Source organism: Spea bombifrons, chromosome 4 (assembly GCF_027358695.1).
Source record: "Spea bombifrons isolate aSpeBom1 chromosome 4, aSpeBom1.2.pri, whole genome shotgun sequence".
Taxonomy (NCBI): domain Eukaryota; kingdom Metazoa; phylum Chordata; class Amphibia; order Anura; family Pelobatidae; genus Spea; species Spea bombifrons.
This window is the reverse complement of record NC_071090.1, coordinates 27,654,536-27,674,758: the sequence shown is the minus strand read 5'-3', so window position 1 is coordinate 27,674,758 and position 20,223 is coordinate 27,654,536. Positions and strand designations below refer to the sequence as shown.

The 20,223-nt window shown below is 40.5% G+C and overlaps 1 protein-coding gene across 4 annotated transcripts in view; it reads left to right on the top strand.

Moving 5' to 3' along the window:
* The window catches only part of AFF4 (ALF transcription elongation factor 4), a 37,077-nt gene extending 17,355 nt beyond the window's left edge, over positions 1 to 19,722 (top strand). For all 4 annotated transcript variants that reach the window (XM_053463323.1, XM_053463321.1, XM_053463322.1 and 1 more), the window contains exons 4-22: positions 2,966 to 3,721; positions 4,707 to 4,751; positions 5,346 to 5,432; positions 6,008 to 6,044; positions 7,229 to 7,277; positions 10,023 to 10,077; positions 10,604 to 10,641; positions 11,808 to 11,970; positions 13,063 to 13,974; positions 14,472 to 14,554; positions 14,700 to 14,931; positions 15,328 to 15,416; positions 15,915 to 15,978; positions 16,097 to 16,233; positions 16,748 to 16,819; positions 17,339 to 17,432; positions 17,728 to 17,771; positions 18,242 to 18,462; positions 18,797 to 19,722. In XM_053463323.1, the coding sequence (XP_053319298.1) occupies positions 2,966 to 3,721; positions 4,707 to 4,751; positions 5,346 to 5,432; positions 6,008 to 6,044; positions 7,229 to 7,277; positions 10,023 to 10,077; positions 10,604 to 10,641; positions 11,808 to 11,970; positions 13,063 to 13,974; positions 14,472 to 14,554; positions 14,700 to 14,931; positions 15,328 to 15,416; positions 15,915 to 15,978; positions 16,097 to 16,233; positions 16,748 to 16,819; positions 17,339 to 17,432; positions 17,728 to 17,771; positions 18,242 to 18,462; positions 18,797 to 18,924 (3,306 nt within the window). In that variant the 3' untranslated portion in view covers positions 18,925 to 19,722. The remainder of the gene's footprint in view (positions 1 to 2,965; positions 3,722 to 4,706; positions 4,752 to 5,345; positions 5,433 to 6,007; positions 6,045 to 7,228; positions 7,278 to 10,022; positions 10,078 to 10,603; positions 10,642 to 11,807; positions 11,971 to 13,062; positions 13,975 to 14,471; positions 14,555 to 14,699; positions 14,932 to 15,327; positions 15,417 to 15,914; positions 15,979 to 16,096; positions 16,234 to 16,747; positions 16,820 to 17,338; positions 17,433 to 17,727; positions 17,772 to 18,241; positions 18,463 to 18,796) is intronic.
* Positions 19,723 to 20,223: the final 501 nt, after the last annotated feature.

Below are 20,223 nucleotides of genomic sequence, written 5' to 3'. Positions count from 1 at the left end.
TAAGCCATTTTCGATATTGACCAGCAGTGTTGGTAAACTTCCCCTTGCGGCATAGACGTGAAGAGAATGATGGCACTCTCAAACTGCCCCAGCCAAAGCAAGAATATATATAAAAAAGTGTTTTAATCATTGGCATATTATGAAACACTATTGGGCAAGGAATGCGTCTGAGTTGACCTTTTGGGATGCAGAAATGTTCCATTATACAGACCCAATTGTCTGAAGGATAAGCAGCATCCTTAACCTATACTTCAATATACAGCTATACCAGACTTTCATCGCTTTCTCTTTGCTACTAAATATCTTTGCAGTAATTTGCTGTAATAGCTTATGAAAAAAGGTGTTGTGTAAAATCACCTTGTCTATCACCTTGGCTGACAATAGGATGTCAATTGGCAGATTCCTTTGGCTGCTGTGGGGAGAAGACCACTTTTCTGAATTTGTGCTTGAGCACCTAGTTATGCATAACCCTGTCTTTTTTTTTTCCCCCGTTCTTTGCTTGTTTGGATGTGAAATGACAGACGAATGTGTGACACCGTTTTGAGTAGCATAGATTTAGGGGCTGTAAATAATTATCTCTTTGTAACGATTCCTTGCTTGTGAGACTCAATTTTCCTCTGTATATTAAAAGGATAGTCAAATATCCCTGACACCCACACTATAGAAGAATGCTTGTTAATGTACTCTGTTAATACTTTTAATAAGCATTCTTCCAAAAAAGTGCTTGCCTGACACGGTAGCGGCAGCAGCTGCCTTCCTCCTACGTTATCCAACTTTCACACATGCACCCGCAGCGTTCCGAAATCCCCCCCCCCCCACAGGCCAATGCTGGAGATGGCTGGAGGTGAGCATATTCCATGCTGAACACATCTCCTGCGCAGCATTTAGCTGGTTGGTGAGGGTTCTCCAGAATCCGTTCTACATTAAAGGGACCCCACATTTATTATGTGACTTAAAATGTGCTATACACAGTTATATTTACTTTCTAGAAACTGTATATATTAGTGTACATAAAAAGTATATGAAGTGTATTAATGTTCTTGATCCAGCTGTCTCCGGGATATTTTTAATGTATGTACACTTTAGACTTAACCAACAAGCCCTGACTTGTAGTTTTTGCTCCAAATTTGATTTGTAAAATTCTAGTTACTGGAATTCTATTACCACGAAAAACAGGTTCAGCTGGCTTTTATTAAATGTATGTTTATATCAGGGCTTGACAAATTTGTTTTGAATCTAGAAGCCAACTAAAAAAGTTAGGAGCCATTTTTCTTTTTTTTTTTTTTTTTCCAAACAGTTTTTTATTTTCAACGACAAAAATAACAGATCTTAAATTTACACGTAAAAAAGACTAGAACCAAACGTCATGGGCATTTCAGTTATGCAGATAATTTGTGACACACCAAATTTTTGATATATTAGTGTTTTTCATGTGGCTTTTTTTTGCTGCCAAACCGACACCCAAACACACACCAGGACAGGCTCTGCCACACCGACAACCACATCAGGACAGGCTAAGCCACTACGAAGCATAAAAAATTTATTTTCTACGCTGCTTTGTCATTAACACCCCCTTTTATTTTTTTGCCCCTTGTGTATTAATGCCCCAGCCAGGCCCCACTTTAGTATTGGTTAATGTCTTCTGCCTCACAACTTTCTGTATTGCCCCCTTTTTGTGCATTTATGCCACCACTTCCATGTGCATTGATTTGTGTTTCCTCCAGCCAACACTGCTCCCTTGTATATTGAGCCCCCCACCCCTTTTATAGTGGTTAATGTGATGCCCAAACACCCTTTTGTCTATTGATGCCCCCACCACCATGTGTATTAGCCCCAGCCACACACACCCCTGTTTATATAGATTTTGTAATTTCAAAACCCAGCCATCCCCCTTTTGTATTAAAGTTTTAATGATGTCCCATGGAAATTCCCCCCCTTTCCCTTAAATATAGGTCCACTTTCCTCGAACCCCTGTTTTTAAAAAAAAACGTACATTTTGGCTTTTCTTTTTCCCCTGCTCTCCTCCGATGTGACGATCCTCTCCCCGTCACAAGGTACTCTTCTGTGAGCCCCGCCCCCTTGAGCGTCATGTCTTGAAAGGGGCGGAACGAAGAGCCTCACTGAGGCACTGCCACTTAGCAGCACCGTGTGTGCAAGCCGGCCGCCTAAACACATTAAAGCAGCCGGCGTGCACACACAGCGGTCTTACCACCTCGCCTCGTGGCCGCACTACATGAACATTCATCTGTCAGCCCACCCGGTGGGCCGGTCGCAACCTGGCGCCAGGGATTTGTCAAGCCCTGGTTTATATTATAATGTTGCACTTAGATTGTCCACAAGTTAAATCCAACTAACATTAAAACGTAACACTGAGGCACAAGTGTACAATTTTTATGGTATTCTTGATTCAGGTGACCTGCTCCCACAAACTACGTGACTCCTAAGTGATCTGATAGACCTTACTTTTGATAGAAACAAACTTTGAGGCTTTGTTGTTTTGTCCGTTCTCATCCCTTCCAAGTGCGAGTAGGTAGATCCTTTTATAATTGTTTACTTTTAAGTAGCCTTCTTCGTATTATAATGGCAGATATCTATAGCAAATTCAATATGAATTAACCCGTGGGATATGTGCATTGTCCAGTATGTTTGTTCAATATCTCTGCTCAATAATAAATCTCTTGTACGTCATTGCAAAATGTTGGTTGTAGAGTGGTCCTTTGTGGGAAAACCAGAGGTGAGTGTGTGATTGCCAGGCATAAACCTACAGATAGCATTGCTTATTCAGCTTGGTCATTTCAAGAGGGTGTGAATTTGGAATTAGAAGCAAATGTGTTCACATAACTTTGAGTAGCTGCCTTGACCGGTAAACAAGGACCAGTTTTATTGTTTTGGCCCATGAAAACTTTAGATTTTTGTTTGTGTTGAATTCTAATCTTTTATTTATTTTTTTATATTTTTTTATTAGACTAGCAAGGAAGATAAATTATCAAATCGCATCCAGAGCATGCTGGGAAATTACGATGAGATGAAGGAAATGATAAGTGACCGTCCTTTGATCGTTGGAATTCCAAAGCCAACAGTTCCACCACCAGATGATAAATCTGGACAGGGCTTCTTTGGTGATCAGAGACACAGCAGCTCTCATCAGAGCAATAAATGGACTCCTGTGGGCCCGGCCCCCAGTACTTCTTCCCAGTCTCAGAAACGATCCTCATCCAGCTCACAAGGAGGACACAGTAGAAGCAGCGGTAGTAGCAGCAGCCAGAGGCACGATCGAGAGTCCTACAGCAGCAGCAGCCGTAAAAAAGGGCAGCACGGGTCAGATCACTCCAAATCCCGCTCAATCAGCCCAGGAAAACAGTCTGCATTAACCTCTGGTCATTCCCGCCCTCACGGGAATGATCACCACAGCAAGGAACGCCCCCGTTCAAAATCCCCAAGGGACCCAGAAGCTACTTGGGACTCTCCATCTCGAGCACCTTCTTTCTCAAGCGGGCAGCACTCTACTCAAACCTTTCCCCCGTCCTTAATGTCAAAGTCTAATTCGATGTTGCAGAAACCTACAGCTTATGTACGACCCATGGATGGGCCAGAGTCTATGGAGCTAAAACTGTCCTCTGAACACTACAGCAGCCAGGCTCAAGGAAGTAACATGAGTGAACTGAAACAGAATAGCAAAGCACACCTAACGAAGCTGAAAATACCCTCCCAGCCGCTGGATGTAAGTTGTGTAGAACTTCTTTGATATGAAAAGTAATAGACATTATAGTATAACTGGATATCTTACACATTGTGGGCTTGTTCTAAAATCCAGACGGGTCTTAAGTGTTTATTTTTTTTTCTGTATCTGAGATCTGGTTTCTTCTTGCTCAAAAGAAACCTGAAAGTTTGTGTAACTTAAAGTCCTGCTGTGCTCTACAACTGCAAATTATGATGGGCATCCGAGAAAAACCAATATTAAAAGGATAAGTGTCCTTAATGTAATGAAAGCGCTGTAAAGGAGCACATGCTTCATAATAAGTCTCAAACTTCCTCTCTACTTTTTGGCATACGTTGTGCCGTTTAGTTAAACTGTGTCCTTTTTTTATGCCCATTAAATGAAATTGTATGGAACATCCTCCGAACATTACCCTGTTTCAGCGTAGATTAAACTGCGCTTGTCATGATCAGGTCCTGTTTGCTAATATGATGCAATATCCTTTGGTTATGGAGGCCAGACAGTCTCTTTATTATGTGTTTTGTCGGTCGCCTGGGTTGGAATGTAACTAGGCTGATGGCATTAGAAGAGTTTGTCGAGTTTATTGATTTTTGTCTTAACATAAAATGAATCTCCATCCTTCGCTGTGTACCCAGATTACGTGTGTTTAAAGTATGATCGCTTATGTTGACTGCTTCTTGGCAAATCTTTATTCTCTGGGGAGTTGTTGCATATTTCGTAATGTTTTTTTGCGTGTGTTTATTTGTTGCCACTTAATGTAACCCACAAGTGTTTCATGGTACAACTCTGTTCTTTTACTGAAGTGTAGTCGGTAAGGTTCTTTAGCTTTTTAGATTTGGCCGAGCCAGCGTTTGCTCATTAAGTGTAAAAGGAGCGAGAGCTGAGCTGAATCGGACTCCTCCTTAAGTTACATTGAGCCATATGGAATTTGTGAAAACTGTCCGTCTCAGACATAAATATATATTTATAAATGTTTTGTTTTTTTCAGGCATCTGCTTCTGGTGACGTAAGTTGTGTAGATGAAATCCTCAAGGTAAGTCCTGTGTAATAGTTAACATTTTCTATTTTGACAGCAATAATCCTGTAATTATCTTTGGTATTGGGTTCCACCAAATTTAGCATTACGTTTTTGTAAGAGAGTCTGGTTTGCCTTTAGGTTCCAGCTGACTAAATCCAGCTGTTGGCCAATAAATTCAAACGCTTTAATCCTGTGCATTTGCAGTAAACATACGTTTATCTAGCGCAATCACCGTATCTTTGGTGTGAGTTCCCTGTTAGCGCCTAATATTGTTTTTGTAAACAGGTCTACGTTTTCCATTAAGTTTTCATGCTTTCTGTGCGTGTTCTAGCTTTGTTATATCAGATATACTGTATAGTAGTAAAGAATAAAATGACCCTAATCCACTAGTCTGACATTCTATGGCAATGCTAATGAAGTCTGCTCATTCCCACAAAGTATCGGCTCAAAATGTCACATGACCACCAGCAATGGCCGCCTCTACTTCTGCATGTTAAAGCTATAGTGTCGCTATTACCAGATCCTACATTTTACAGTTTTATATACTAAATAAAATCTAACTTCAATCATGACGGCAATCGTTATTACATGTTTATTTTCTGTCTTCAGGAGATGACCCATTCATGGCCTCCACCTCTGACTGCTATACACACCCCGTGCAAAACTGAACCCTCAAAATTTCCATTTCCTACTAAGGTTTGTAGCACTTTGCATCCCGATGATGCCTTCTACCCGTACACACGCTAGAAAATGTTGGTACGCATTGAATGGCAAAAGGGTCTCGGTAGCTAGTAAGAATGGAGTGCCCATCATAAGTAGCGTGTAAGAGTTTAACCAGAAACTGAGGCTTGTCATTGAATGTATGTGTGCGGAAATTACTTTTATTTACAACCTCTGCGGTTTTGGGTACAATGAATGAGTTTTGTAAAGCATACATGTTGGAAGAACATCTGCCATATCCGCCAAAAAAAAAGTACACGTTGCCACATACTGTAAACAAAATGCTGCTGGGGATATTATATACACCTATGTGCTGACATAAGGATTAATTGTGCTGTAAGGTAATGATATAATTACCAGATTCCTTTCTGTCTGCCTGTGCTTGCAAGACGATGCCAGGCTGTGCCGTGTATGCGCCGATTAGTGCTATACGCCCACTTTTTCCCCCGATGAACTATCACACCCCTTGGGCAATCTTGCATTACTTTGTATTTATTTCTATACACTTACCATGTATATCTTTTTTTTTTTATTTATTTTTTTTTTTTTAGGATTCGCAGCAGGCTAGCTTTGCCACCGGTGAACAAAGTGAGTACTGAACAAACATACAGTGTGTGGTTTTTGTAGCTCTGATTTCCTGACACAGCCAGTGAAACAATGGAACTCTGGAATTACTTCACAGGAATGATGAAAAACCGCAATTTAGTTACGACATTTCATCGTTTGTCGTTTTTCATTTTATTGGCGACCAAAATGTTGCTGCTTCTACTGTAAATAAGCTAGTTTGGTTGCATTTTATGCAGTCCCAATAAGACCTGAGTTAGTCATCCACCCACCATGATTATGTTTTGGGACGGGTTAGTTACTATTATAATTGTTAAAAGGTTTCTGATAAATGGCGACTCAATAAGCACAGTCAAGTGTTTGCTTCCACAAATAGTTCTTGTCTCGGTGACTATTACATCGTTTAACTTATTTTGGATTACAATAAAAGATCAGTTTTAGGGTGCCACATTACCATCAGTGGGCTTCTTGTTTTCCATCTATCTGGCTTTGCAGACCCTCATTGTTTAGATCCTAAATTAAAGCTTTAGAATGAAATGTTGTGTATGGGCCCATTAAAAGATAAACTAAAGATCCCCTACTGTTTCTGAACATGAAAGTCCCAATTGGGTTATTGTTTCTCTGCGTTGCCTGTGACTGGACATCACCCGGTGTAAATCAGGGGTGCGTTACTGGTTTTGGTCACATGGGTCAGCATGCTATACAGCTCTTTTTGCTGTATAACAATGCTTTGTAGGTCACGATGACTGTTAGGTAAAATAAGCCTTTCTTCTTTAACCCTGAAGAGGCATCCTGAGCGCCATAATGTATCTACTTGCTTTAATGGCTTTAGTTAAAATCAGTCCATCAGTGTTGTGATTTATACCTCTGCCGTAACATTAGCCGTTCTATAACGGACCTAATGCCTTTACTTCATAATACTGCTCCATAATCTATTAAGCAGTGCTGTTCTAGATATAAGCGGGTATTACCCCACCCAAGACCTAGTCAACAAGATCCTTGTAGTTTTTAAAGTTTACACCTTGATTCTGACTTGGCACAGCCCCTGAGCATCCTTTGATTTGTACTCCTTTCTTTGCACGACATTGTCAACATTTAGCAAATGCAGGGATGCGTGTGTAAATGGTGAACACATCGTGTGCTAACTGAAATGCATATTTCAATGTAACGTTCCCTTATGTATGTTTGTTTTTTATTTTAATCTGCAGAAAGACTAAATCCATCATCAAAAGCTACTAATGGTCATCTACCAAAATCGTAAGTGTAACACTTGAGTGTTTCTTAGAGAAGTCTTTTCGATCATAAGGCAGACAAGCCCACTGAAGTAATAAAACTTTTTGTGCTTTTGATGTTTGTGCCCATTGTGCAGTACTTGGTTTTGTGTATCTTGTGCTGATACAAACCTGCGTGAACCTGTCCCCTAATGAAATGATGTCATTTGACAAGAAATTGGTTTCAACGTGACATAAATACTTCCGTGTAAGGCAATTGATGCTAAGCGCTGAATCCCCATTAACACGACTATCTCTCCTACTAACCAGGCCCGGTGCCTTGGGTTCATCTTTGACTCAAACCCCTCTCCTTTACCCCTCACGTTCAGTCTCTTGCCAGATCCTGGTGCTTGCACCTAAAATAACATCTCTTGTATCCAACCAATTCTCAATCAAGAATCCACAAAAACTCTTGTACATTAGCTTATTTCCCGTCTTGACTACTGCAACACTTCTGTTTAACGTTCCGTTGTCTCGCTGTGACGGGACGCCCCGTAACCCAACTGGGTACACCCGTCGGCTATTGTTTGCTTCCTCCCGGAACCGCAAGGGTTAACCGCTTCCAGTGCTAGACGGTACTGCAAGGAAGGGATCAGGAACAGACTCTGTATTCTGTGTAATAACACCGTAGCCCGCTGAGACGTAGCCAAATACGGTGCTGTAATTGCACTGAAAAGGACACTGAGTGATATAGCCAGTCCCTCGATCATTAGACGAGACTAATGTCAAGGTGAACAATAACACTTTATTGGGAAACACACAGCCTTTCGTGCACCACTTTAACAATGAAAGAACATAATCACATTAGTACAACAATACCCTGCCCAGACAGCCTGGCGCCATACTCGGGCCTCCGAGCCCAGCAATGTCCGTATAACCCCAAACCGCTGTTTTCGGGCTGATTCAGAGGGAGCGGCAGTGATCACGGGCTACCAATGGATAGCTCGGGGTCTCTAGAGTATTCTGTCCAAAACACCACATGATCCGCAGTTGGGACCCCGAGCGGTAGCAGTTTAAAGGTTCCCCGGGACAGACCTCCATACAGCCGGGCGTGGGCTCCATGACTGTGTCGGCTGAACCCCGTTCTCCTGGAAGTAATAGAAACTGGGGTTCCATGGGAGGCTTCCTATCTGAACCACCCCTTGCCTGTACCCCCGCCACCTGTGGGTTAACTCTACAAAAGAGTGCTCTGGTGTGGTCAGTGGTGTCCAGATTATTAGGGGTTAAAGTCAGCGGGCAAATGCTCGGGTCCTAGCCAAGAAACTTCTCCAGTGGATTATGGCCAGGACCTGGTCAGGCAAAAGGGTATGTGCAAACCTACTCCAGTGTTACCGATGTGGTTATGCTGGTGGGGTGAGGGGAGAACAGGAACCACATAACAGTAAACAAAATAAACGGATCTCTGCCACCCAGGGTTGTGACACTCGACTCTCTCCTCTGCAGTCTGTCCTAAATGCTGCTGCTAGGCTTATCTTCCTTGCATGTCGCTCCTCTGCTGCTTCCCCACTCTGTGAAACCCTCCACTGGCTCCCTATTACCTCTAGAATTAAATTTAAAATCCTAACATAAAAGGCCCTCCATAACACTGCTCCTCCATACATTTCTGCCCTCGAAAGCAAATGCTAAGGCTCTCCTCCTCACTTATCACCTCTTCCTTTCCCTCTACAAGATTTCACTCGGGCTGCGCCTTATCTCTGGAGTCTACTTCCACCGAACCTTCAGCATTCACCCTCCCTCTCAACGTCTCAAAACTCACTTCTTCAGACAAGCTGCGCCATATTAGTTCCCAAAACTTTCCTGTCACTCATTAAACCACCACACTACCTCTCACCGTTCTCTGTGCCTTATGTTTGTCACCCCAGTCCCTCAAGATTGTCGGTTTGCGAGCCGGGCTCTCTCCATCTAATGTATCGGTTTGTCTTGGTCTGTCAATTCTAGTTTTGTCATACACCTTGAATTTATGTATTGTACTAAGCTCTGCGTAGATTGTTGGCGCTATATAAGTAAAAGACGATAATAAATGGCTTATGTTGAACTAAAAATCTGTGGTGTTTAAGCCAAAGCTGGAGGACTGCCCTTTGGCCACATTGCCTATGGCTCATTATAAATTTCATAATGTTCAGAAAGTCCTGACTTTTATGTATAACGTTGAGTGAAATACTGACTTTTTCTGCTGACTTTTGGCTACTTGCCACACATACCAGTAAATTATCTTGGTGTTTGGCAAGATTTAGATACAGTGGCTGAGTTTGCCAGCGTGGTGACGTACCTTACAGATAACTGCTGAGTGACACTCGAGTCTGCGCCAGCAAAATATTCTATTATGTTTTACAAACCAGCTTGACGTCTTCTGATGCACTTTGGTAGATTGGTTCTCATTATTATACAACATAAAATACCACATTTGCTTACTATTGTTACAAACTGCACCGGCTGTTGCCGTATATCTGCACGTATGCCGCGTCATCCTCCATTCTCCCTCCTTTGTCCTGGTATTGATTTAAATACAGCATTCATACTAGATATCTGTGTTGTAGTACCCTATTACAGCATTGTAAAGTTTTAACCGAGATCAATATGTCAACTCGGCAAAATCACGTGACTTTTGTTTATTGGAGCAGGTCGGTCTGCCGCGTTGGTCGCTCACTTGCTGTACATGATGTAAATCTATAAGTTCACAGACTCTTCTGACCTGACACATGGATGATTCAATTTCCTGTTTTATTTGTAGTATGCTGAAAGAGGACCTAAAAATAAGCAGCAGCGAAGATAGTGACGGAGATCAGGTAAAGTCATTCGAGACCATAAAAAATTTTGTGTGATCTTCTGGCACAGGAAAATATGATGGGTGATCTTATTTATTTTTTTTTTGCTTCCTGAATGTTGAAAAGTGTTTTCTTTAGTTTTTTGGGTGGTGGTTCCAATGCACAAATGGCTTTTCAGCAAAGACGTTGGTGTTCTCGGAGCTGATTAGATCTACATAATACAAACTGCCTTTTCAGCCGTTTTGTGTTGCAGTGCAGTACTTCCCACATCTCGCTATTGCAGCCTTAGCATGAAATAAATGCACGATGTCAATCAATTGAGGTTCGCAATATTATTGCTAACCGGTGCATAAATATGTCCAATTATTACCTTGAAAGTACACATCTTCCCTAAGTTGTAGATTTGACCAACAGTTCCTTTACCTGGGTTATTTATTTAAAATGCATCGTGCAGGAGTGAATACATGAATGTAAAGGAAGTAGAATGTCAGTAGTTGCTGATGTCCCATTATCAGAGAATAACTTCTTCCAATTCTTCTTTCTGTAGGAATGTGACAAAACTGTACCTACGAATACACCAGGAAGGTGGGTTTGATCTCAAATTGTAAACAGCTACTTCTTAAACGTATTGTTTCTTAATCCGCTTTGCATCTGTAATGAAAAGCTGTTGATTTAATGCATATTCATCTTGAGCTAAATGGTAGTTCACAGTGGAAACGGCATATAAACGTAAACTTTAAAAGGCTTAATATCTGATTAAAACCAAAAAGCCTATCTAGTCGGCACTGTTATTCTACCTGCGGTGAACTATTAAGCATTTCTTGTAAAGATTTTCTGAAAATATAGTTATGCTTTTTTCCCTTGTCTCGATAACCTCACATTGCCTTTAAGGTTTGGCAGGTAATAGAAGTCCCTCCCTGCTCGTCATAATTATAGAGTAACCTCCGGGATGTGACAGAAAAGGAATATTGTGTTCAGTCACACCGGGCAGCCGTTTTAGTAACTCGCTGCTGTGGGTGGCTAGTAACATTAGAAACCCAGAATTTATGGCAGGAAAGAACCATTTGGCCCATCTAGTGTGCCATTTTTTCCGCGACCTTAAGTCAGTCCTTGGTCCTGTGTCAGAGGCCGGCTAGTTCTGTGCGAGTGCCATGCGTGTTTAAACTAGTAGCTGTGATCTCGCTCCGCTGTGGTATTCCGTTGGGTAAGACAAGTTACCGGTTGTCTCAAAGCAAGTCGCAGGTATGAAACTTGTCACTGCGAGACGGCGAATTATTTAATGGGACAAGTGGACTGGAGAAAAAAACAAAACTGGTGACCTGAAAGGATTCTCTATTAGATTAAGAAGATTAAGATTAGCCCTTAATCTGGCTGTTTATCGTTAAACTAACACGGTGTATCTGCTCAGGTTAAATTCTAATGCCATTTTATCTCTCTAGAGTATTTCAAAGTGTAATTTGGAAGAACGCTTGGGCATGTCTATGTTTTCAATTGTTTTAGTCGTGTTTTTTCCTACAGTATTAGCGCACAATGAAATCTATGTAGCTCTAACGCATTCTTACCATACTTTTTGGTTAAGTAAGGTTAATCTTAAAGCAATAAGAATTACCTTTTTTGTTTTAGTTCTAGAAGATCCAGTTAATGATATTCATCTGTACCATATCCTCCATGCTTTATTTTTAGTATTATTAATGTTTAAATGCCTCGGCTTTGATCTTCACTCCTGTCTTCTCCCCTCCTTGTTCTTTTAGTAATTCTGAGCCCTCACAGCATAACAGTGAAGGAGCTGAGAATTCCAGAGATGACTCAAGCAGCCATAGTGGATCAGAAAGCAGCTCTGGATCAGATTCTGAGAGTGAAAGCAGTTCTAGTGACAGTGAGGCCAACGAACCATCGCGTAGCGCTTCACCAGAGGTAACCTGTTGGCTTTAGTCACAACATGCACCTTTCTTACATTATCCCGGGTGATTGTAAATTCTAATTATAAAATATGAAGTATATAGTTTTCAATAGAAAATAAGGAAGCCCGATCTGGCATTCCCTTCCGGGAGACGGCGCTGCTGGCGCCAACCGGAAGGTCACCGGAGGACAGAACAATCTCCAATGATCAGTGATCAACAAAAAATACTCATTTAGAAAAAAAAAATCACTAAATAAAATACATTTGGGGAAAAAAATAAACAGTGAGCTAAGTGATGTCATTGCGACAGCACTGGCATACAGAACATGTTCGTGATGTCACTGAAGAGATCTCTATCCATATTGCTCTGTCTCTACATGTAAAAAGTATAACCCCTGCCCCCTTTCACTACTACCAAACCCTTTTGTGATAAGGTAAAAATTGAGATAGCTACAGGACTTGAGGTACCAAAAACCCCATGGACTGAAGGGGTTAAAGCTTTATACAGAAGACTCGGGCTCCCTTTATGTTCAGTTGGCCAGCAGTGCTATCTCTTTCCTGCTGTGGTTAGATAGTGTTAGTGTTGTGCCAGAGCCGTTTCTAATCATTTCAATTTTAAGTTCCTACTGTACTTGTCTAAAGACCTACGTAACTCCCAAAAAGTCCAGTTTAAGTAAATTAAGAAATGTTTAAGAAAACAGACCTTGCTCTTTAGTAGTATTTTTGTATATTATATAATCTTAACTTATTGGGGCCATCATCTCGCCTAGAATGATTCAGAACAATCAAGTTTAACAAATAATTTATTCCGTTATTGAAATTATTTTGAAGAAAAGGCAAATTTGTGTTTACTTTATAGACTGGTATTCTCTTGCTATGATCTAGTGATTGCATGATAAGATTACACAAAGCTCTATTTTTATACATATAAATAATGCTCTGAGAATGTATTACAGAACATATGTTGGATCGTTCTTCCTAACTTTAGTCCCAACATATTGGTCATTCCGTTAAGTCATTAATTCTGTAACTTTGTCTATTCATACCTTTTTGTATATCTGACCAATATGTGTTACCTTCTAATTTTGTTTTATTTATTTATTTAGCCCGAGCCTCCTCCGTCAAATAAGTGGCAGCTGGATAACTGGTTGAATAAAGTAAATCCACACAAAGTGTCTCCTGCGTCTTCGGTCGAAAGCAATATTGCATCATCCCAAGGATACAAAAAGGAGAGCCAGGAACAGGGATCAGGAGCTGGGTACTCGGAGGCAAGCGGGCCAAAGGAGTCTAATGCATCAATCCCTGTCAGAGACTCCAAGACGGCGCAGAAAGGCTCTGAGGGCAGCCGAGGTAGACAGAAGTCTCCTGCTCAAAGTGAGAACGCCACTCAGAGGAGGACCATTGGCAAAAAACAGCCCAAAAAGGCTGAAAAGGCAGCCGTAGAAGCACCCAGAGGTGGACTCAAAATAGAAAGTGTGACGACGGCAGAAATGACTACAAATCTGCCACCTAACAGACATAAGGCTGCTACCAAGGGCTCTCGAAAACCAAACATAAAGAAGGAACCCAAGTCCTCTCCTCGTCCTGCAACGGAGAGGAAAAAATGTAGGCCTCCAAGTAAACCGTCCCAGAAGTCCAGAGAGTTTGTTGACACAGATACCTCATCATCTGACTCTGATGAAAACGAGAGCCTTCCTCCTTCTTCCCAAACCCCCAAATATTCCGAGAGCAATAGGACTCCCCCCGCAAAGCCCTCCGTAGAGGAGGATGATAGCTTTTTTCGACAGCGATTGTTCTCTCCTATGGAAGAGAAGGAGCTTCTGTCTCCACTTAGCGAACCAGAGGACAGGTACCCTCTTATTGTAAAGATTGACTTGAGCCTGTTGGCCCGGATACCGGGAAGGCCTTACAAAGAAGCAGAACAGCCGAAGGCTGAAAAGAGTGCGCCAGAAAAGCACCCTAAAGAAATCATGAAGCAGACTGAAAAAAGTTCCAGCAAGGGAAAGAGGAAGCACAAGGTTGGTTGGGGAAAATACCTGAAAACACATTTTATTTGATCTTCCATGTAGGCCAGGGTTAGCCAAGCAGTTTAGTAAATCTGCTAACAGTAACTACAGTTAGGATCATTTCAGCCCTGTTCTAAAAATCCCTGTATAAGATGTAATAAGCTAGTAATGTGAAGTGTTGTATGGATTGGAGTGAAAGCGACCCATTATCAGAGTTTGCTAAGCTGTTCATTAATGTGTTTTCTTGTCACACAGGCAGAAAATGTTTGGCTTTTTCAAATGAACGTGTTTTAAGCGTTCTTACACAAAATGGTTATTTTCCTCATCACTGTTTGGCACGCTTTGTATATTGTGTACACCACGCCTTAAAATGCAAAGACTTCAAATTATTCAGTGTTCATTTTGTAGAACTTGTTTTAATGGAAAGTCCTGTTTAGTAACCGCATATACCAAGTTGTATGCTTTGAATTGCCGGCACTGTTGGTTATAATTGGGGCTTTGCTTTACAGAATGACGATGAGACAAGGGGCAGTGAAAGCAAGAAGCCAAAACTGGAAGAAAAGACTTCAAGCCACAAAGCGTCCAACAGAGAGTGAGTACTGGATGCTGTGTAGATTAGCCTTTTGAGCCTGTAACCTTAGTGCACCTAAATCACTTTGTTTTATCAGATTTTTTGCTTTTCCTGTCTGAATTCTGGATAAGAAGCCAGTCATTTTTAAATTTGAATCCCTCTACAGGTCTTCAAAACTGAACCCAGTGAAAGAGAAGGACCCGCTCCCATCACCCGCCCCTTCTGCACCGCAGAAAGATATCAAGACGGAGCACGCGCCTCGCAAAAGGACAGTCAGTCAGTCGTCCATAAAATCGGGCAGTAGCGGCAGCACCAAGGACAGTAGCACCAAAAATAATTCATCTTCCAAGCAAAGAAAGACAGAAGGAAAGTCCTCAAGCAGCTCAAAGGAATCAAAGGTGCAGTTACTAAGTCCTCCATCAATAATGATAAATATGTTTTTCAACAGAAGGACACGATCAGGATTAGATTAAATTCAGACAGCTGTCGATTTGTGAATTGGTCAATGTGAGCTTCACCAGTTTCTTCTATGGCTAGGATACATGTCCACAGTAACCTCTTGCAAGGCAGAGTTCCCATTTAAACTATGGCAGGCTGAATATAGCTACTAGTGTTTTTATTTTTGTTATTTGATACTGTGTTATTTGACACATTGCTTTGATGCTCTCATTTAATTAAAATGTGATCTCAAAGTCAAGTTCTCTTCGTAAGGGCTTATATTTCAGACACCTTAGCTTGATGTTTGTTCAGAGTGTTCTTTAAATTTTGTTAACATTTATTTGTCCTTTTTTCAGGAGAAACCCTCAAGTAATACAAATTCTGTTGCCTTCATACCACCGATTGATAACAAATGCCGGAGAGCCAAGCTGACTTTTGAAGACAGGTGAGACGTGGTTTATATGAAGGCTTGCAGTTTCTACATATTTCATGTTACTGATGTAGATCTCATGCCGTTAAGACTTGTTCTCCGGAAGTTTGAGAATAACGGGGAATGTAGGTGAACAGCTGGTAAGAATGTCCACGGTCTAACCATATGGATGGGTGATGTCCAATTAAGTGAATTTGTTTTCTTGTGGTTTTTTTTTTTTTGGATCCATGCAGAGGGGTAGAGATCAGATTGCAGTCTTTCAAGTTAAACTGTGAAGGTTTCAAAGGCTAATGTACTTTGTAACAGAATATCAACTGACCCCTTGCACAAATCCGTGACCATGTGAATTTGTCAGATTTGCGCAGTTTAGTTCTCTTTTTCATTAGCCACCTTACAATTTTTTTGCACATTTCTAACATACTTTTGTAGTAAATTGTCAATCAAGATTTCTGTGTGTGTTTTATTCCTTTGAATTTACCGTCTGATTTTCTTTTTCTTTTGCTGTCCTTCCAGAACCCATTCAGCTGATCATTACCTGCAAGAAGCAAAGAAACTGAAACATAACGCTGATGCTTTGGTAAGGAATTGTCTCCAGAACTGGTTTTCATGTTGGGTACCTTTTTGTGGTTTTTAGACTTGTGCAGATGTTGTGTGTTCACTTTTTTCTTTTTTTTGTTTTTCCTTCTCCTGAATAGTCTGACAGATTTGAAAAAGCCGTCTACTACCTTGATGCTGTGGTATCTTTCATAGAGTGTGGCAATGCTTTAGAAAAGAGCGTTCAAGAGTCCAAGTCTCCGTTCCCAATGTATTCTGAAACGGTGGAGTTAATAAAGTAGGTGCTTTAGGCCTTTCTATCCTTTTGACCAACCTTTAACGATGGGCTCTGTTTTATGTGTAGACGAGCAACTGTTAACATGAACGCCCTACTATGCTGGTAATGACTACGCTCATTAACCCATAGCTTTATGGATCTGCTAAAGAAATTAAAACAAACTAAACTAGCCTTTAATATACTGTACATTATAAAGAATTTTAAACTCACTATTAAGCCAGTGTATATGCATGTTTTGGATGTATATATAATAATTCTCATAAGTAAGGCAAGACATATTTTGGCGAATCCAAGTATTTGTTTCAGTCGTGCCTTTTCTTCCTTGCACCATGTCTGTACTAAATGCTCAATTTTATTTTAGGGTAGTTTTGTACTGATGGCTTTTAATAACTAAAATCTAGATGTCATTTGAACGTAAAAGTTGAAGGCTGTCATTGAGCCGTCTAAGTTGAGCTGCTAATTAAGAGTTTCAAAAAATGTCTCTGGCTTTAACAAGAGTTTTTATCTTTTGTAGGTATACTATGAAATTAAAGAGCTCTGCGGCTCCCGATGCGACATCAGCAGATAAAAGGCTCGGCGTGCTTTGGTATGTGTGGTCTGGCTCCTTCCTGTCATGGGTTTTATGGACTCTACGTATGTAGTGACTGTAGCCGATCACTTGTACTTGACAGTTTTGACTGTGAATTCTCGTGCTTCTCAATGCCAGCAACTGATTGTGTTTTCCTACTGATTCTGTATTCCTTGTTAAATGGTGGTAAACGAGAGACACACACGGCATCCCTTGGTGATACACAGTTGCTGAGATGCCAAATGAGTTTATCGTAAATGGGCAAATCTTATCTTAAACCTCACGTTTGTAAATATATGGTTTGTAAATATGTGCGCAGGATGCCTGGGGATTCTCTGTTAGGAGATAGGGTTTGCTGAGAGATAAGCATACAGGGAGTTGAAGCATATAAGCACTGTCCCTTTTATCAATAAGTTTAACTCAATAGATAAGCAGACAACCATTCAGGGCAGGACCCGGTATACAGTAGCTTCAGGGGTGTCTTCAGATCAACAAATTATCAGTCTGCTAATAGTTTTGTTTTTTTTGTCCCCTCAGCCTTCGTTGTCAGTCTTTGCTGTACCTGAGGTTGTTTAAATTGAAAAAAGAGAGCGCTTTAAAATACTCAAAGACGTTAACTGAACACCTAAAAGTAAGTACTTTGCTTGTACGGAAAGTTAGAAAATCGAAATCTACTAAATGTTTGTAGTTGCTGGCTTTATGGTCCCTGGCTGTATTAGAATCTGTTTGACTTAATGAGCATTACCGATCTGAGGTCCTGGTGATTCCCTGTACTTTCCCTATGAATATTACTGGGGGGGGCTATACTACTTTTTACTCTTTATGGACATGAATGTGTGCAAACATGCTATCCATTCAAAAATACGTAAAGGTCATCTATGCAGTTGAGCAAATACTAATAAAAATTATTTTTCTGTTCCTTCCAGAATTCATATAGCAATTCCCAAGCTCCATCACCTGGGATGGGAAGGTAACTAATATTGCATATTATGTGTATTCCTGTTTGTAGAACTTTATAAATGATTTAGGTAGTATTGTGAGCTGTGTGTCTAAAAAGCTACACCAGCTTAGAATGTGCTAAAACACAAATGAATAACGCCTTAGTGGCCCAAGAGAATAGTCCGTTTATTTCAACGTGAGGTCCCGAAAGCTTATGTAACTTTCTATCTTTTTCTGTGTTGGACTAATAAGCATTCAGCTAAAGACGACATCTGCCAAAGCAGATGAACATAGCTCCACAATTTAATATTTCCTAAATTCCTGTATTTTTTGGGAATGGGTGGAAACCATTTACATTGGGCAAGGGTTTTAAGCCTTAAATAAACTCAAGAATCTTTCTCAAGCGTGCCAAGAAGTTATATTTAAATCAGAAATATGCTTTCATACCATGCTGCCTTGAAATGACTTGACGCCTTATTGATGTCTTTCACCTTTGAACAGCAAATCTGTTAGTATGCCTTCCCCGGTGTCTCCGAAGCTGTCACCGGGCAATTCGAATAGCTATCCCTCCAGCGTGCCCAGTTCCACAGGGGGGACAACTTCAGTGACGATTCCACAGAGGATCCACCAGATGGCTGCCAGCTACGTCCAAGTCACCTCCAACTTTCTGTATGCCACTGAAATTTGGGACCAAGCTGAACAGCTCTGCAAAGAGCAAAGTGGTAGGGTTTCTTGACGTTTTAATTATCCTTTTAGAGTGAAACGGTTTCACCTGAATTATCAAAACTACCCATCGCTTGGGGATTTATGTTTCTCAGTTGTAATGTTTTTGAGATATTTAGTTTAAATCCTCATAATGGATCTCCTTGTACTTTTTTGATTCTTTACCCCAGTCTTTCAAAGCTGCCTGATCCAATTCCTCCCATAATGTTATATTGTTTCCCTACGGAACTGTAAAATGTTGGATTTGGTTGAAGCCACACATCTGCTAATTCTATTGCCATTCATATGATTAAATTAATTTTTGTGGATTTTGTTCTCCTCCTTTTTTTGTAGATTTTTTTACTGAACTGGATAAAGTTATGGGCCCCCTGATCTTTAACACAAGCACCATGACAGAACTGGTACGCTATACCCGTCAAGGCCTGCATTGGCTACGCCTGGATGCCAAGTTGAAACATTAAGGACCCGAACAACCGGAACAGGAATTCTCCTCGCTGCCTCTAATTTTCTCCAGAACACTGTGTTTTTGTTGAGAAGGAAGACTGCCCTAGCAGAATGGCTGTCACAAGGGACAAACTGTTTTTCCACATCTTTGTTGCAGCCATATTCATAAAAACTCCCTAATTATCTTTTTAAAGGACATGTTGAGTTTTTTTTCAATTTTTATTTAAAGGAAATATTTAAAAATATTTTTCAAAGTAGCATTATAAATGATCTCTCCCACCTCTCTTTTACAAGATGAATCGATGTTCCTGATATAAAGTTTTTAAACTATTTATTTTATTAAGCCTATTAAATCAGTCAAGGGAAAGTATTTTTCATCCCAAGCCAATGTAGGAGATGTCTACATTTAGTGCATTAACAAAAATGACTTTTTTTTGTACATTAAGGATTGGACTGTCTGATCCATTTAAATGGTAACTCCAAAAACAAAAAAGCTCAGTGCTTTCAGGGGTGACGTTTCTTTTTTTGATTTCTCCTACACTTTTTGCCTTCCAAGTACTTTATATGATGAACTTATGCATTTCATGTTTTTATGGTTTGTGGGCTTTGTTCTTTCGTACTGTCCGTTAGACCTGATGAAAGCTCCGTGCATTTTAACATGTAGTGATAGGGACTTATTAATACACAACATACAGAAGATAGAATTTCAGGTGTTCACAAATGTCTACAGTTTATCACTTCGAGCGAAAGAGAAGATAGAACAGGAAACCCAAAAGGTATACTTCTATGTATAAAATATCATAAGCAAGAAGAAATTGTAAAGATTATATATATATATATGGAAATGTATTATTGTAACTAGGTATGGTATTTTCAGAGCAGATTCAACCACATAATAAAACACTATTTAAAGCAGGGGGAATCCAAGATCAAGTTCAGCTTTTTGTTGAACTGCTGGTTACAGGATCCTTGGCAGCTGCTGAAGCCTGGCGGTCGCCAATACGATTTTAACAATCATAGGATTACAAGGCTTGCATGAAATGTAATGTTGACTTGGGCTAAACAGGGTATGGTTTCTTTTCCTCCCATTGATTTCAAGTAAAAACACTGGTCAGTTGATCATCCAGAAATGAGTGTTTTGTGTTGTGAAATATCTATGGCCTAGAAGGGTATATCCTGTGAAACGTGTGAGTGCCACTGAGTAACTCCTTGGGGATTCCACCTGCGTGTTGGTATACGTGTTTTGCACAACTGCCGTTTTTAATGGCGTGTCCTTTTGAAAATGTCTTCAGTGTTTTATCGATGAGCAGCACATT